At 34.2% G+C, this 19,380-nt stretch overlaps 1 protein-coding gene across 14 annotated transcripts in view; it reads right to left on the reverse strand.

The window, feature by feature from the left end:
- The window catches only part of ERC2 (ELKS/RAB6-interacting/CAST family member 2), a 443,424-nt gene that overhangs the window by 218,480 nt on the left and 205,564 nt on the right, over positions 1 to 19,380 (reverse strand). For 4 of the 14 annotated variants that reach the window (XM_075761998.1, XM_075762008.1, XM_075761996.1 and 1 more), the window contains 6 exons: positions 18,087 to 18,227; positions 17,401 to 17,541; positions 13,926 to 13,961; positions 8,278 to 8,307; positions 7,244 to 7,437; positions 2,100 to 2,111 (listed from right to left, as the gene is read on the reverse strand). In XM_075761998.1, coding sequence (XP_075618113.1) covers positions 2,100 to 2,111; positions 7,244 to 7,437; positions 8,278 to 8,307; positions 13,926 to 13,961; positions 17,401 to 17,541; positions 18,087 to 18,227 — 554 coding nt within the window. The remainder of the gene's footprint in view (positions 1 to 2,099; positions 2,112 to 7,243; positions 7,438 to 8,277; positions 8,308 to 13,925; positions 13,962 to 17,400; positions 17,542 to 18,086; positions 18,228 to 19,380) is intronic. The other 10 variants (XM_075762003.1, XM_075762002.1, XM_075762004.1 and 7 more) reach the window with 9 other exon arrangements.

Genomic DNA, 19,380 nt, shown 5'->3' on the forward strand with positions numbered 1-19,380 from the left:
ACAATAAACTCTAATCATATGCTAAAACTTATCTGGGACTCTAGGGATGAAAGCTGGCAGGGTTATGAGGACAGTTTGCTTCAGCAAGGTCAGCTGGTTTTTTAGGTCAATAAAACATAACAGAAATTGCACCTCCAACTGCTGAACAAACGTTTCTGCATACTAATCATTGGATTCCAGTGAAATCAACCATAATGACATAGCATAATACCTTTCTCTAAGCTCTCTCTGGCTAGAGAACTTTTCAATCAATGTTGAGTACGTTCTGATAGAAATGCCAGAGTGGTCACATTCAGACAATAACTTCATCATAGTCAATTCCAGAGTAAACGCATTTAATTAATTTCTGGAAGAAAGAAAGATTCTGAAAATAAATTAAGTATTTTTTTATAATTCAGGTGTTATAATTATCCATTCAAGTACATTAAAATGTGCTTGTAATAGATGGACAATTAAAAGAAAGTGTTCATCTGATTCATGACTACAATCAATAAGCCTCAAATTTCAGAAACACAATTTTCCAACTGGAAAGTAACTTGCGACTGTGATGTGCGTTAAAGCACATCAGGAAAAAAACTCATCAATCTTTTCATAATGAGCCATCTTTTGCCATACAGTTCGAAGGCATCCACATCAGAAACAACTCTGACGCATCTGAACTGTGAAATGTGAACTGTGTTTGGTTTTGAGACTAAGATATCAAAACTCTCTCAAACCGGCAAGCGCTGCTTCTATATGAATAGAGAATGATGTTGTACAAAAGTATACATGCACATAAAAATTCTGAAAACTTCAGATCTGAACACATCATAAAGGCAGATTGGACATTTGCCATGACTCTAGTCAAATGTGCTGCATGGCAACCTGATACCTGGAACAGTATCTGCAAATGCAAAACTTCACTGCCTGAAATCCTCCTGGAAAGTCTTTGCAGTATACACTCTCCTTTATACTCCAGTCCAATTATGAAGAAGTAAACACTTTCTGCCTTGATAATGATTGAAAATCAGGTCTGCTCCTGCCTAAAGCAAAGCTTCTTCAGCACAGGAAACAAAACTTTGTGCAAGTTTCAGTCACCAATTTCAGAAATTGAAAAATAAGGGATGAGCTTAAGAATACAGAACTGTCTTAAATACCTTTCACAGGAAAAAAAAGCCACACTCTGAAACACATGGGGAAAGGAAGACATAGATGAACTTGTAGTCCAAACCATTTAAAGTTACTAGTTTCTAAAATACCAAGTAGATGTTTCAAGACTTCACCAATTTACACTTTACAACCATTCATAAGCATGAGAAAGAAAAATTAACATCAAGGCCTACTAAGAGAAAAAAAAAAGTTGACTAGATCAATTTTTACTTTCAACAAGCACCACCAGACATGTAATAATACTTGGTAAGATGACAAGATTACTCAAAAACAGTGCACAAGCAAAAACACTAGCAAACCTGATCTAAAATCTGGAAGAAAGGCAAACATGAATCTGACTAGATGATGCTATATACAAACACAGTATATAAAACACACACATACATACACCTCGCCTGCAGTTATGTGCTGGTTCAGAATCTGGCCAGCTCAAACAGCTTAAAGTTTCTGAACCAGAAGCTGAACCACTCCAACTCATCCTATTATGTCTGCAATAACAGTAAAAGTGGTGACAGTAAAATATTAAGAATAAGTCTCTGATTTTAAGTATAAATCTCCCTGTGTACTCTTGTTATTCAATCCATTACCTATTGGGTTGGGTTATCTACCAAAAAGTTATTCCCAATGTTGAACTCACTAAACAAAGATAATCAATGTAAAACCGAAAGAAGAAAAAAGTCTTCACACAAAACAACATATGAATTGAATATGTTGTTAGTAAACATTTTTCTTATGGACTTTTGATAAAAGCATTCATTTACTGTAAAGTTTCTGATCTAGGAGTGGAATGACCAAAAACGTCACAACAAGGACAAGCAGAATAAAAACAAAAACCAAAAAAGACAAACAGAAGTTATTAATATGGAATCAAAATGGCCAAATAAATGAAGCATCAATGAAAACCTTCATTGTGGAAGGAGCAATTAAATAGGAGAGCAGAAAATACTGACCTGGAAGTCAAGCTGGTTGGAGTAGGGGTGAAAGCAGCAGTTTGGAGAAAAACAGATAGGGAGGAAGACAGCAAAAGAGAATAAAGGGAGGAACACATTAGTTCTTTAAAAATATAACAAGCAGATGTTATATCAGCAGATTTTATTTTAAAAAAAGAAAAGGAAAGGGAAGGGAAAGCAAGAAGTAAAATAAAATTTCCATAGCAGTATCCTTGCTGTGCACTGAATAAAACAGAAATTTTAAAGTAAAGCCGCACCTTGTCATTTGTGGACTGTGGAAAATCATCCATATTTATAACCACCCAAATGCATGCACACACTGAACGGAACAAATAAATGAGTTAGATATTGGTAGTGTTTGCTGCCACACAAATGTCTCATCATATAGCATGAAGTCTTTTTTTTTTTTTTTGAAGCAACATAGGTTTGATAACCCACGTTCATCAAGTCTTTCCATGAAAGCCAAAACAGCTAAACAATTTGGTAGCTTGTTCAAATATATCATTTAGAAGTTCACAAAGCACTGTACTTGGTAATCAAAGACAGAGATTAGCCTCCCCAGGAAATACAGCCCCTTCCAACTCTGACAGCAATTTTCTTCTTCAGTCTCACAAATAAGGTTAATACTTCATAACTGAAAATACTCCAATGTTTGATAACTTAAAAAATACCTAACGTGCCCTTTCAAATAAAGACAGAAAAGGAGGCAGGTAACATGCTAATCCTGCTCTATCATCTCTTATTATCAGCCTTTGCCCAAACTCTTTCTGTGTCCCTGGGCACGTCTAAAGTTAAGAGACCACTGTGTCCTGAACTGCGTTAAACAGCTTGATAGGCAGTCTGGTCTCTCCAGTAAGGGCACTCAAAGCAATTGGCAACAAGGGATTTTTAAATATGGCCCTGCCTGAGAAAGTAATTACTAATCTAGCTCCTCTCTTCTACTACTGCTTTACACTACTTTCCTGCATGGAATTTGTTGTCCCATTAAATGAGGTTCCAGAGAACAGCTGGAATGTTGTTTACAGTGTCTGGACCCATGAGCAAGGGCGGCCTCTCCGCAACTTTTTATCCTCGGTTTCACACACACCCATCCAGTGTTCTTTTTTCTCCCAGTCATTCTGATTTAGTCCAAAGGGCACAGCGCAGGCAACTGGATACCTGCATTTCTTGCATTCTGAGAGCACTCTGTTATAGTGCTCATCCCTAAGAAACCACTCAATATAAACAATGAGGTTGCATAGATATTTGTAGAACATTAAGGTAAAGTTAACACAGAAATGACATGCACACAGGTTGCTAACAACATACTATTCTTGTAAGAGGAATAATCTGATTCTGAGGACTGAACTTGAGCACGCAATTGCAGGCAGCCACATGTCATAATCAGGTTCAGAAATTTATCAAGCTGCATCTTAAAACCAGTTAGGTTTCTCATTCCCTTTGTTTCTTTCAGAAGCTGTTTCGGAGCCTTTATTCCTCTGAGAATTAGAAAACTTTTTCTCCCTTTCGTTCTCCTTTCAGTCCATATTTATTAATGGATAATTTATACCCATTGTATTATGTGTCAACACTCTTTTACTTAAATCACTCTTCTTTCACCGCAGTGCTTACCCCTTCACATATTTATAGAGAACAAGCATCCCTACCGAGCCTTTGTTTTGCCAGAGAAACAAACCACTGTTGTTTAGACTCCTCCTGTGACATGAGCACTCCATTGCCTTAATTACCCTACCAGCCCTCTCTGCACCTGTTTCCAGTTTAACTCAACCTTCTCCAACATGACTGATGAGAAGTATAAAGCAGCATTCCACATGGAGTCTTGCTAGCGTTTGATGACATTAATACCTTTCTATCCTTATTGCAGACATTTATTCTGACATATCAAGATTCACACCTCATTATTTTAATCTCTGCTTCATTATTTAGATGGCTCATAATGACACTGCGACATGCAAATTCACCCAATCTTCCTAAACCGTAGCAAGGATTATCCTCAGTTTACAGCAGGCAGTCTTACTGGTCCTAACTTCGCAATCATGCATTTTGTGCCATTGTATTTCACTTAATTTTATTATTCAAACTCCCTAGCATATGTCATAAATATACTTTTCATTCTAACACCATTAATAAAAGCATTAAATAATATACTCCTTCCATCCTGACAGTTCCTTTTCAGCTGCAGTTACCTCCCTTTGGCTAGGCCTTTCACATTAAAATTTAAGCTGATTACTATCTTACCCAGTTTCACTTACATTATTTAAAAAAAAAAAAAAACACCAAACACATTTCCTTCATCAAGAAAACCAAAAACATCAAGCTAAGTTTACTGAAAGTACATTATGCTGGGATATATTGCATTTAATTTTAACCTGTTCTCATTACAAACAGATAAATCATGAAAGATGTAATAAAAGTTATCAAACAGCTTTAGTATAGGAGGAGGAATTGGTTCTCCTATGTAGTAATAAGAAGTCATAAAATACAAAATTAATATATATATGGAGTAATTTAAGAAACAAACCAACATGTTTGTATACATGAGGAGTAGTATGAATCACGAATCTTGAGTGATGCAACTCAGAAGTGTGATAGTTGCTGAGGCAAGAAAATCATATTAAAACCAAAAGAATTACCATTCATATGAAATCTTCAAGATTATTAATAATGTTCATCTGCCAAATAGCATATACTTATACAATTAATTGCCCATATCTTGAAGCAGATATTTTTGCCCTTGAGTATTTGACACTTTGTGTGTCAATACTTCCTGATAAATAGTAGAACATTGGTATTCATCATCTCATTTTAATTATTGGAATTTGTAAATAACTTTATTACAAATGCTTTTACTTTTCAAACTTTATACAAGTACACCTCATTGTGCTGATGAATTTATATGTGAAAATAATAAATATTGTGAAGATACCATAGCTTGCAATACTCTAGATTATAACTCCTCAGAAATTTCTGTTTATAAATTTTCAGAATTTATGTTGTTGCAAATATCTGGCAATGTAAAGATGTTGGCATAGCAACGAACATGGATCCCAGCAGGCTATTAACCAACAAACACATTTCAAAAGGCATTCATTTTCATATAAAACCCCAGAGAAGCCTTTGCATCTTAAGTTTGGGGAAATGTTGAAGATATGCTGTTTCTGAGCAAGAAAAAAAAAAGGAGAAAAAGTAAGGAGAGAAAATAGCAACCTAGAGCACACTATATGAATTACAAAACAGCGGGACAAGAAGGAAAGAACACTTTCAAATATGCTTCTGTTAAAGCTGTAGTCATTTTCACAATGCTTTATTCCCATAAAGTGGGTGAACTGAGCTTTGGCTCCACCTCTTCCCTTCAATAATGAGCCAATCAAGTAGCCATTACGTGCAGAAAAAGTAGTAGCACTTCATAAAATGTTACAGCAATTTACACTCCACCTAACTCCCTAGAAAGGGGAATTTCAGCATCAAAGTTCCCTCTCTAGGGACACCAACAGGTGGCACAGTTATATACAGATTTAGATCTTTAGGCCAATGTTTTTAGAAAATAAGGAAGAGAGAGAGAAAATAAATTAAATTTTAGAGAAACCTAAGTTGAGCCTGATTAGTAAGAAGGGTTAGATACCCACTCTCTAAAAATATTTCCCTATTACACCTTTATATTGCTGGCAGATTGCTAGCCTTACTGTACCAAACAACAAATTTGTGCCTGCATAAGCATGGTGGAAAATAGCTTTAAGACTCCATTACCAAGTAAAAGCAGTAACTTCTGTTGATGAAATCAATAATCAACAATTTTTATGTAAATCCTTTTTTTTTTCCTAGTTTACAATAATTAACTTACATATACTGTGTGTATAGGAATTTGGAATTAATCTTGAAAGCTGTACCTAAGTTAAATCCAGTGAGAAATTGCATTAAAATTAATAGAATTCACAAACAAATTTTAGAGCATGATGATTCCCAGAAATTGCAACATACTGGTGACGCCACAGATATCTTACTGTAAGCATTACAGAGGCACTTAAAGGCTCATAGCAAAGTTTAACTACTCCATCACATCCAAAGTACAGTACATCCTGTTCAAAAAGTCTGTACTTAGTGGTACCAAATTATTTTCTGAGAAGTTAGTTCAGGATCAACATTCTCATCAATGATAACAGAGTGGAAATTGGTGTCCCAAAATTTCACTGATAAAGATTAATACAAAAATAGAAAATTCTGTCCATTATATAACCCATTACAGGGTTCTCAGGCAATAAGAGGTTGTATGCTGACAAGGTCATAGCTATATCTCTGCATCTCTTGATTCCTTGGTTGTTTGCAATCATTGATTTGTAATCAATAATTCCCAATTTAATTCAAATAAATCTACCCATCTATATCAATTCTTTATCTCTTTTTTATATGAAATATTTAAATCATATTAACATTTACTAAAAATTATAGATCACAAGCCTTCCTACTTCATCATGTTCACCTTTTAGATCCACAGAAATTGCTTATCAATTAAATAGATTGCAGCATACTATATGAGAGAAGGTTTCAAGAATCAGTTATGAAGGGACGTGAGACAAATGGATCCCCAAACCCTCCTGCCTCCATTAAAGAAAGACTGTGCAACCTTCCCAGAAATAAGACAAACACTGCCTGGCCAACATCAGAAAATATTAATTTGAAGTGTACAAAGACTACAGAACCAGTGAGAAATAATTACAAGTATTATTAAATAGTTACGATACTGGTTACAAATACTTACCAATTCTTTTCAGGATCTCTGAGAACTAGTGATGCCGTTCACACCAAAGAAACACATGTGGGGACAGTTTTGATTTACCAGTTATTGAATAGCAGGGTTGTTCCCCAACAACGTTTTCTGTCACTGTAAAGTGCCTATGGCTTTTCCTATATGTGTTCCTTTTATGACGACTACTTAAAAAGTGGAAACCTTAAATTGTTCCAAAATCAGCAGACAGGTGATGCAATTCTCAGGTAGCCATCTTTCTTTCATTGCTGATTCAATTTTACAAGATATAACAAATATTCTGTTTAAAAACATATTCTACTTGACTCCTCTGCTCTGCAATGAAGATCAAGTAAATAAAAATGCCACTCAATGTAAAAAAAAAAAATCATACAAGAATTACCTTTCTAACTCAGCAATTTTCTTATCTTTGTCATTCTTCTCATTCTCTACTTCCTTGAGTATTTCTAGAAGTCTGTCAACCTCAGCCTGAGCTTTGCCACATTCTTCTCTATAGTACGACGCCTCTTTGTCAAGCTGCTTCATTCTATCTGCAAATTCTGGATTCATCCGTGCCTCCTCTTCAGCCTCATGAGCCTTCAGAATCAATATTTTAAAAAAAAATAAGGATGACAATAATTTATATAGCTTCAAGAGCTTTGATTCTTCAATCTTGGAGTTCAAATTTTCATTAAAAAGGATTATCGGTATTTCTGTCTGATGACAATATTTTCTACAGAAGCATTATAATGAAAATATCTTCATAGCCTAAAATTCTATCAAATGCTATCACTCTGAGGGGAGAGGGATTTATTAAGGTTTTTTACATATCAAAGTGACATATTTTAAGGGTGTTTTTTAAATTAAAAAAATCACCTTGTAGTTCATTTAATTCATATTAAGCTTTTAAAGTGTTTCAAATATATAGGACAATTCTTAATAAAGCATATTCTCTCCCTTTCCCCATATATACACACACACAGATACATATATACATATTGTAATCTGTATCACCAAGAGTTTCAAATGCAGTTTGACACAAAGAATTTTAAAGGAAGAAATTGTTTTTATGCAGTGCTGTTTTTAAAAAGGCAAACCAGTAAGCCAAGAAGTTGCTTTCAGCAGACATTTTACCCAATAATCCTTTTTCTCTTATTGTTAATACTTAACCTGAAACATCGGAAGAACAAGCCCATTGGTGAAAACGGCACAAACCTGGCAAACACATGCATGGATGGGTGGCAGTTTCACAGACAAGAAAGAACGCAATGAATACAACAACAACAGTGCAGAGCCCAATCTTACTCCCATCAAACCTAATGGCAAAACCCCAATTAACTTCAATGGGAGCATGATCTGGCATCAAGTGCTTTAAACTGTTGGCTGGAATAATCACAGACAGATGGAAACAACAATGCACTGCAATGCTTAGCCTACCCCTTGCTTCCCATTATTCCTAATTGGCATCTTGAAAGAGCAGGCAAGGAAAAAACAAGTAGTTTAAGGCAGTGCACATTAAACATAGAAAATTCAGATAACATTCTCTTAATATACAGGAATTTTCTAGAAATTCAGGATATTTAGAACTGAAGGTCCTCCAACTATCTTATTACGCAGAGAAGACGTGGACTTATTTATCTTCTTAATTTCAGGGAATAGACAATGCAAGCAAGCAAAGAAAGAAATGCAGATCAAAATAAAACATGCGTGTTTTGGAAAGAATTAATACAAACTAGATATACTAGAAGGTTCGTAATCTTTGCAATGGTTAAAATTTTCTGTATAAATAAAGAACACATCTGGGTTTAGTATAAATACAACAATTAAAAAATTGAAATTACTACAGAAGAAACTTAGGGGGGGTTGCATGTAACATATCATTTAAGCATGAGGATAATAAGAAAAAAGATAGTAGATTGTAAGTGTTATTTATCCCACTGCAAAATTTTTATTCAGAAAAAAATATTTAGTTACCAAAATAAGCCAAGGGAATGACATGAGAAGCCTTCAAATTCTCTATTTTGGACAATAATACATACTCCAGCCTGAATTCTACACAGATACAGGACTTTCCTAACACTGAGCCAGTTTCAAGGTAACATCCAATGAGTATCTTGACTTTTCTGTTTGGGTGAGATGCTAGCAGCAGATTGCTTTTCATCCTCATAAATCTTTCTGCTCTAATAATCAACTTTGATTTATAGTGGGTGTTAATTATGTCAAGAAATTTACTTTCAGCTAGCTGTGTAATTTTTTTGAAGTAAATGCAATATTCAGACTCAGGGCCAATTATGTGAAAGACTGTGTACCAATTTCCAGTTGCAAACCACTTCAATTTTCCATCAGCTCTATTAAGAAATTAAACAATGTTTAATTCTCCAAAATGAACACTAAGTGTTCTTTTGCAAAGAATAAAAATAATTCCAATATGTTAGTAAAGGTAAATTGACTCTAGGGAAAAAACCAAACCAAAACAAAAAAACAACAAAACAACCCAACTCCCACCTTTAAGATACCAATAAAACTATGCAAAGAGCATGTTGTTCCCTGTTGCTCTTCAGATTTCTCCTCCTCTCCTAAGGGTAAATGCAGAATTTCACAGTTCCCCTCTAGAGGCTATCACTCTTTCATATTCCTCCCCATCACCTTTCTTTCCCTTCTGTTCATTTTACTGTATAATTCAGTCATTTTCCTGCCTTGCTTTCATCATTTCATAAACAGGCAAAACACCCACTTTCCTGCCTCTAACCAGTCTTGCTTTACTTTAGCATAGAGGAACTCAGCTTCAGCTCAATTTTTTTTCCATAGTACCTCTACCCTACTACCCTAGTTTTAATCCAGGACAAGAAGCAATGCAGAAGAGATAGAGAAGTTGGGGGGGCGGGGTGTATCTTTTTCTTTTCATTGCCACACTGGGCTTTCTATGATGAAAATACATAACGGGGCAAGAACATGATAGTGTCACCAATGCAAACGTGCCAAATGTTCAACTATCATAGAATATCCCTGTCACACAGCAGCTCAGAAACGTACTGAACAAATTATCTACGGCACATCTTATAACTACCTTATAACTCTTTCACCTGAAATAATAAATAGAAATTATATTCTTCAGTGTAGCCCTATAACCCCTGCTCAATAACATGCTAAGGAAATTAACATTGCATTGCGAAAGCATTTCAATTCTTCTGCTTTCTGTGGTACTCATCCCATTTATGGGATGTGTTTTTGGAAAATTCTGTAGCACAAATTTGGTAATTGTATTTCCCTATGGTTCTCCACAGGAAGTGGAACCTATAAGATATGATTAAATCTAATATGATTAAGTATCTGAGCTATACGGGGTTTTGAGGTGCAGCACAGTTATCCATAATGTCACATAATAAATCAATTAAATTGGCTGCTTCTACTTTTATATGCACTTCCTATAGAATATGTTTGGACTATTTGCCGACATCAGATTTCTACAAGGGCATTGCCTTAAAGAAGGAAAGGAAAATTAGTTAAAAAGGGAGAGAAAGAACATAAAACATTTTTTTAAGAAGAGCTTTCTGCAGGTGGTACTCTAACTTGCAATGAGTCCCTTGAAGGGAATCCTCATGTTGCAAACAAAGCTGCTGCTATTACAAGAGAGCAAAACAATCCATCTGACATTCCCAGGACAAAGGCATAGAATTACTTATAAGAGCCCCATTATATTTTATGGCTTTGAAAGATGTGTTTGGATTTGAACTAGGCACTTTTTTTTAATTGTTATATACAGATCAGAGGTGATTTGTTGACAGATGGAACTTGACTTTTGAGGTCAAACAGTAGGCCCAAAGGAGATGAAAGGCAGCTCAGCTGATACTGACCCTGCTCCCACTCGGACAGGGCAGATTTCTTTGCCTGTTTTGCAGGCTATGGGAGACAGGCTTGGATCACTCCTGACCAGAAGCTGCATGGTTATCACATGAATCCACATGCAAAGTAATTGATCTCAAACTGTATCTGTAAATGATAATACTTGTGTGTGCAGATCAGGCTAGTTTTAAACTAGCACACTTGGTTTACGATGTTTTGTCTGTCAGTCTTTCAACTTTGTTCTATGTTATTTTTACAATTCAATAAAAATAGCATATCACTCTACTATTAGAATTTCACTAATTCTTACAGCAATTATGTATCTGTTCTGATATTTGCTTAATAAGTCCTAGAAATACTTTAGAAGTAAAGTAACATTTCCTTATGTAAACCACAAATTTCCTACAGAAACACTGTAATAGTGTGGCACAGACATGCAACATGAATTATTTATCTATTAAAATTTTATGGTACAATCATACATGCATTATTCTGCATAACAGAAATGGATGAATAGATATAGTATTTCAATTTTAAAGCTTCAGACACAAACATACACAGAAATCAACGAAGTACTTCGAAAAAAATGGAACAGTAGAATTTACATGCAAGAAATTACTTTGTAAGATCCTTCAAATTGTATTACTTTCAATAATAAACTTTTTAAAAAATTTGCCACTTTAAAATTTACAGTACTTGCAGAATCCACTCTAAATTGCTTAGAACAGTCCCTGAAGTTAAATAAAAGCCCCTTGAATTTTAAGGAGACTACAAAAAAATTAATCTGACATTGCTCTGATGGAGCATTTGGAAAATTAAGTCTTTACTATTCAGAAGGTTCACCAGAACTCCAAAGTAAGTACATCATTATATTTTCATTCAGGACAAAACCAGTCATGTAACTTCTTATAATCAATTTTGCACAAGAATTTATTGGGTATTTCAAAAAGTTCACCTTGCAAAACAAACAGGAAGAAATGTGTGCTCGATTCTGTTCCTATCTTATTCACCTAGGTGAATACATTGTGAAATCATCTACTATAGAGTACGCAGGATTTGCATCCCTTCTGTATCATCTCCACTTTGGTACCCAAATGTGTTTAAGAATAAAATACTTCTATCCATTGCTGTATTTTAGAAACAGTAGATTCAGCAATAAGTGAAAGTCTTGGAGTTGATACTTCTATGACATAGTGGAAAAAACACATTCCACCACAAAAAAAATGCTATATTCCTGCATGGGCTAAAAGAGGTCAGAGATTGACCGTTATTTCTGACACATGTAAACAACAGAGCATTAAAACTTCAGTGTTTTAAGATTAGATTGCCATCTGGTTTTTTTAGAACACTATTATTCTCAAAAAAAAAAAAAAAAAAAAAAGCTGGCAAGGAAACATTCTATTAAATAAAGTATCATAATGATTTGCAGTACAAAAAAAAAAAAAAGTAACTGGTATTATGCCATCTCAAAGAATCTCGGCCTTGTAGAAGTCAAAGAACATGTTGCCATCAACTTCAATCAAATCACAATTCCATTTGAAGACCTTAGGTGGTTTTGGGGGAGAAGAGGGTCATTACTACTTATGTTGTTAAAAGTAAATGTGTATATATATAAATAGGAGAATAAAGAAGATGAGCAAGAAAAGTTTATTTAAGAAAACCTGTCTCATGGATATACTACAATTGCTGCCTGGTGCCAAAGGAAAAGGATCTTGCATCCATTATTTCGGAACTGGCAACAGGCTGTCCTTTTGAAAATTAAGCATGTAAAGGTAGATACAATAAATTAAAAAAAAAAACAAGCAAAATCTGACTGACTTTGGAATACCACACACAAATAGACTAGGAAGTAACAAACGAATTCCATACAGCAGAATAATTAATATTGAAAAAATGACTGGAAAGCATTTACGAAAATCAAGAGAAAAACTAACACAAAATACTCTAGTCTGAAAATACATGCACAATAGGAGTGCAAACAATATGAATAGAAACATAACTATCACAAAGGTGATCCAAGACGATACAAAAAAAAAAAAAAAAAGGGGGGGGGGGGAGTTATCATTCAAAGGGGAAAGTTCTTTGACCAGAAGAGTGCTGGATGGTAGAGGTGATAATATCAGGTCTTATGCCACCTAGGATCAATTTCGATTCTAAAAGCAATTGACCAATAACTTTAAAAGTAAATACAGCACATTCTGTGGGACTCTCTTTCCCCATGCATAAGTCATGACATATCCATTACATGGTTAGAAGCTACAAAACCTAGCAATAATAGACTCCAAAGCTGGATTCCTGGGCCACTGACATTAATGGCCAAATTCCCACTGACTTCAGGGAAGGCCATACCTTCCCTAATGCAGAGTATCACATTACTTAAGCTACAAAAACAGTTTTTCTATATATACTGTCCCAACAACATGGTAATTCCAACTATGATTACTATGTAAACTATAGCTTGTAAATTGCTATTACAGTTACATCATGTTTTCTGTCCTGTGATGCTCACAGCACTTTAAATGTAACAGTCTCAGCCAAAAAAATGAAAACTGTTCTCTGCAGAGAGAATGTTTGTTACTGTTCTTCCTCAAATTGGAAAAAGGAACACAGTCAAGTCAAAAGGGTAGATATTGTACAATTAAAGCAAAGTAATACTGTTTGGCTTTTTCGAACACTACCCTTCACGTTCATCATTTTATATTTCAGCATTTTCTTTGATTAAATACAATATTTCCATATTCTTAACATATATAAAAGCCCGTATGCATTCAGCATATGAGTAAAACTGATCTGAATGATTTTAAACATATGGACTCTTGACAATAGAACCAGTCACTTCCTAAATATTATTATTCACCTAATCAACTCGGTCACTTAAGATAAGATGAATAAATTAGAAGTTATTTAAGTTTGAAGGATCAAATAAAGTACTGCAGAAGGAGGAAGTAAAAAGCAAAGCAAAAAAAAAAAATCATCTGCATGCTTTTTCTAATGGAGAAGTTGAGGACCTAAAGGCTAGGATGTTTGTTTCTCAAAAATATTGTATGTACCTATTTAATACATTTTGTATTCTTAAAATGGCCTTGAAGTCCACAAAGTTCATTTATTTGGATATAATGAATATAGCATAGTGAGCATCAGAAGTAATTTGCAAAGCTCCACAGAGGAAGAGCACAACACAGTAAAGTAACAGATCCTCATGCTTTCATATGTTACAGCGGGCATTTTAAAAAAGAACTTACTGGATTGTACATCTGATTGAACAACTGTTCAGCTTGCTACATTGCAAAGTTGGAAGGGAGTGAAGCACAGAGAGGAAAAGAAGGAAAGATCCAGGAAAACAGCATTAGCTCAACAAAACCAGTGCATTTGCACAGAAGAACTTGTCGTAAAAAAGTAGAAATTTAAGATTCTAAACATTCCTTGGTGAAAGTGAGAGGCACTGAGGAAACATAAATGTTGACTTTGGCTCCTAAAAAAGAATAGCTGGAGTAAGAAATTTAAGGTTTGTGTTACTTTCCCTTTCTCAAGTTAAATAACCCATGAAATAAAGAAAGGTGTCCACTTTTGATGATACATTAAGTGCTGGTCCCAAGCAATGAATCACGAGAAGTGCTTTTGGCTGAGGCTGCAATTTATCACCAAAGCTTCAAAGATGGTAATAATAAAAGATTAATTAAATTGTATCATTAAATTTATTACTTTCCTTTTGTTTAACACAAGACTGAATTTTCTATGCAGAATGACTTTCAAACAGTACAGCTTGGCAAAAAGTACTTTAGCAACTGCAAATATGTCAGTAAGCAAGTAAATTTAAGATAATGAAAAACAACAAAAGGAGGAAATTCTAGATTGGATAATAAGAGTTTATATATATATACACACACACATATATATATAAAACACTTAGCTACCTATTTGGTAATTCCTGCTGTTCTTTCACTAGTAGCAATATAAAATAAGTTAAAAAAAAGTCTGTGGAATTTTGGCAAAAAAGCATTGAGCATTCTTCTGGGTTTTAAGATTTTTTTTTTTTAATTTTATGAATTTCAATCCATAAGTTTTGTTACAAAAAGTTTAATAAGCATGTCTATGGTTTTAAACATTATTTTGTGTACCAAAATATGGCACAATCACATGAATAATTACTCTTTACAAATATCCTATTTATGACTTTTTGAAATGTGTCTACTCTATAAAACTGAACCAGTGGTTTTAGAATCAGCATGTTTTCTCCTGCTGTAATGCAAACAATCCAGTTATGTAATACTGAAAAATATTTGGATCTAATCAGACCCATTCAAAAACATCTTTACTATAAATAAATGAATCTTATTCTCTCCAAAAACAGGAAGGAGAGGAAACAAGGGAAAAGAAACTTTAATTTTTTTTTTTTTTTTTTAATTTACAGATTTTGTTTGGACTTGCCCCTTGTTACATGTTTTCTTTCAGGCATAGTATTTACTACCATTAGTGCTCATGGAAAACTAACTCACAGCAAACGTGCACAGAATACTGTCTTCATATTTATTACTATAATCTGTTAAAATGTATAAATCAACAGTAAACTATGATGATTTTACAATGCTGTAGTGAAAAGTGTCTTCTCTATGATATTTTTAGAGAGAGGAGTAAAGTGTAAGCTGCTTTCAGACTTCTCAAAATAACAGACAGCCCTTTGGAGTTCAAAAGAGATATAAACTCTGCCCATTCCTTCTAGCTTCCTTAGTGGTTAATGTTCATACATAAGTACACTTATGGGACACGCAGGCTAATTTACTCCAAACTGTGTTGATGTTCCCTCCTACTCTAATGCAGACATATGCAAGAATAACCCCAATTTCTGTTTCAGTTAGTTTCCTAAGGAGTGAAAACATGGTGAAGGTAGATTTCTGGGGACCAATTACTTTTAACACAGGATATTTACAGGTTTGAATATAAAGTATTTTATTAGAGAAAATGTGAATTGAAAATTACTGTTTGGAGTCTACTATCATTAACAGTCACTGTTTCTGTTCAACTAAACATGCCCACAAAGAAGGCTGTAACTACATTTTATTGTGGAAATACCTGGTCTCCTACAAATGTTGGGTGAATTTCCATTGGGGCTTTATGCTGTATTTATGATATAATAAAACTATTATGTTTTCAACTTTCATTTAATAATCCTTTGTATTTATACATAGAGAACATACTCCCTTTTTATAAGAAAGACGTCTCAGACACTCTTTGACTTTTATAAGTGCTTATTTTTCCATGACTGTATGATGTGTTTATATGTACAGTCATAAAAGATTGACTTAGGATTTCAAGTCCTTCTAGAGGATTTTTTTTTTTAAAATGATCTGTATTTTAGGGGGGGTTAACTATTTTTTTTTTAAATGAAAATAAGATATTTCAGATTGTAATGAAGTACATTTTGTAGTGAAGTGCAAAGTAAACAAACACATTTTTTAAATAAAAGAAAACAAAATAATGGGGTTCCAGAGAAATAGCTGCTTTGGATATTTTAATTCTGACATCAACAGCACTTATAAGCTATCACACATTTAAAGTAGTTGTGTTTCCATTAAAAGCTTTTGTATATGTTTATTGAAAAAGATTCCCTTCCTTCCTCTAGACAGCTAAACATCTAACACAGGCACCTAATTGCAATTATTCGTTCTGAATTTAAAAAAATAATAGAAGTATAAGGTTTACATTCTGGTATCCTTTATATATTTTGCAATACCTTCTTCATAGGTAAGGCTATTGAGACACTGCTTAAACACAGAGCAGGACACTACTCAACCTGGGTAAAAAGAGCGTCAGAATATTATCCTAACGGTGGTAACATTCATAGAACAAATAAATATTCTTTTCTAGAAAATGAAACATTAGATAGCAATATTAAAAAAAAAGTTTGACATACACTTAGTCATGAATTGCAGAAGGCAAACATAATGCCTCAACTCATCAAATACGTCATGAGATTGGTGTTCGAACAATGAGAGCAGACGTTACCAAATGACACAGAAAAAAGTCAAAGAAACAACGTATGGTAGAAAAGGCATCAACAAACTTGCAAATCATTTAAGCAAAATCTATTTTAATACATCAATTTAAATAAAACCATGTTATAAAATATATGATTTTGTGTTTTCCTCTAAATGCTTGCTTCCACTACTTGCTGAATAGAAATACTGAATTGCTAGATGAGATAAACTATGCATTATTTTGCTTAATTATCACAAACGTGTTCACCAAAGTAAAAAAAATGCCAGAATAAAACCTGGCTAGAGTTTCCATTTTGGAAGCAGAATTTTTTTGACTAGGAAGTACACCATTTCTTGGACGAGCCTTTAATTTTTTCCCACACTGCAAACATTTCTAGTCTACATCTAATAGCAGTATAAATTCGTATACATACAAATTGCTGGTTTGATAATTTCTTTCTGCCCTTCTACTTTCCCTCCAATGTCTTGCTCCCAAGTTCATCTATTTGTAGCAGCTTCTCCAAATTCCCTCATATAGGTAATTCAAGGCTTACTAGTGGGTTCGGTACAAGCCTCTTAAAAATTTAGCAGCATTTGATGCAAGCATCAGCAAACAGCAAGAGATGGGTAGATTATAGATTTACTCCAGAAGAGTAAATAAGCTCATCTTTTGGAAATGAGGGGGTGGGATGTTGATTTTTGGTTTTCTTATTGTTGTCATTTGTTTTAAGATGGAACTTACCTTTTTCAACTGTGCTTCCAACTTACTACACTCTTCTTTCTTTTGTTCTATGGCTATTTCTAAAGACTTAAGTTTGGAGTCTCTTTTCAGCCCTGCTGATGCCAATGAAGATGCATGTTCTTTGAGATCGATTAAACTAGACTGAAAAATGACCAAGAGTAAACAGTTAATTCCTAGTCACCGGGACACTAACTTATTGCCAACTTAGTAATCACTTGGATCCTGTTCCCCCTCCCCTTCCCCAAAAAGAGTTGACACAAAGATAAGCATTGATAGCAAAAGACACCATTTTGAGAATACAACCAATTGGAATCACAGGAGCTGGCATGTAGTGAAACATAGAAACATTCATAATAGACGAGTTGACATTATATTCTGGAGGTACAGTTACTCTGAAGTCTATTGCTCTAACTGACAAATGAAAACAGCAGCAACAATGGAATATTTGAGCCTACCGAAGGTTTATGTAAAGGAAAAAGTAGAGATAATGACACACAACTATGCCACAACTGAAGCAATATTTCACGTACAAAAGTGAGGACTATGAAGAATGCTTAAGAAAATAGCAGTTCAGAATCTGACCACTGAAGTGGCAGAATTACTTAAAATTATTCAAGAGTAATCCTAATGCACTTTCATCATAACAACATAGATAGAAGAACATAGAGTTTACTGAAAAGACTGACCTCTTTTTCTGTCAGTTCAGCTTGTAAAGCATTAACTTTCTCCTTCAGGTCTTTATTTTCTTTCTTATAAGATTCAATTTCTTCAAGTCTTTCTCTGTCATCTCGCTCCCTTTGCTCCTTCAAGCGCTCTATTATTCTTTCCTAACAAGGGAAAGAAATGCAAAATGGAAAAGTTGGGAATCATTTTAAGACAGAATAAAATTTCTTTACATGAAGTAGCACTTAGAAAAAAAAAAAAAACCTTCAGAAGCACAGGATGATTGAGTTAATGTTATTAAAGTCAATGCAAGATTTCCCCTGATTTCAAAAACATCAAATCAAGGTTTTAAATACTTGGTAAGAGTAACATAGTAAAGAAACTTCACTAAATATCTATATGGATATGAATATGTTTAGTCTTGTGATAGATATAGAAAGTTATTCATCTCAGTAGTGTATTTCCTGTATTCATAAGTGATTGAAATCTCGAATAAAAGTTCAAAACAGAGAGGACAGGACTGGTTTACTCAGCTTGAATTTGGTTGTGGGTTTTTTCAATGCTAGTGGTTGCAAGAAGTTTTAAAGGTTCCAAATCTAATTAGAAATCAATCACTTGCTAACTATCAGTACCTTACAGTTTACATTTATTATATTTTGAGAGGATTAAAAAAAAAAAAAGTTGTCCAAGACACAGAAGAAGTACCCTGATACAACTGATGATATCCAAAGGAAGATTTTTCTCCATTTAATTAACCAGTAACCTTACACACATTTAACCTCAAACACTTTTTAAAAATATTTTGCAGACTTCCAGTTACTATTATAAAGATTGCTGAAAATCATCAGTCAAAGATCAGGTGACAAATTCAAAGGGTGATAAGTAAAAAGCAGAAGCAGTAGCATGGTTTCATTAAGCTTTGATTACATTCTTCAAAATCACTTTCTACCAATACTGGAAGGGTGCAAATACTAATCAGAGAGCAATATTTAGGGCAACATAATATAACCACTAGAATTGCATTTGTATTGGGAATAGGTCAATTTAAGCAGAGTATCAGGTGAACTACTAGTATCATTTTGGAAGTGGTAGTCAAGGGGGCAGTGGAAGCAACATCATTTAGGAAAGTTAAATCGACACGGGACAAAATTACATCCTGACTGAAGAAGTTGTACGCTGCCAGTGGCATGTCTCAGGTAGAACCATCAGTATGCTCACGGATCCTATTCGAGTCCTTTTATACTTACACTTGAAATCTCCAAGAAGGAGTTTAAGAGTGGGATCAATACTTAAAATACTATTTCATAGAACAGGACA

Source organism: Balearica regulorum, chromosome 10 (genome assembly GCF_011004875.1).
Source record: "Balearica regulorum gibbericeps isolate bBalReg1 chromosome 10, bBalReg1.pri, whole genome shotgun sequence".
NCBI classification, from domain to species: Eukaryota; Metazoa; Chordata; class Aves; order Gruiformes; family Gruidae; genus Balearica; species Balearica regulorum.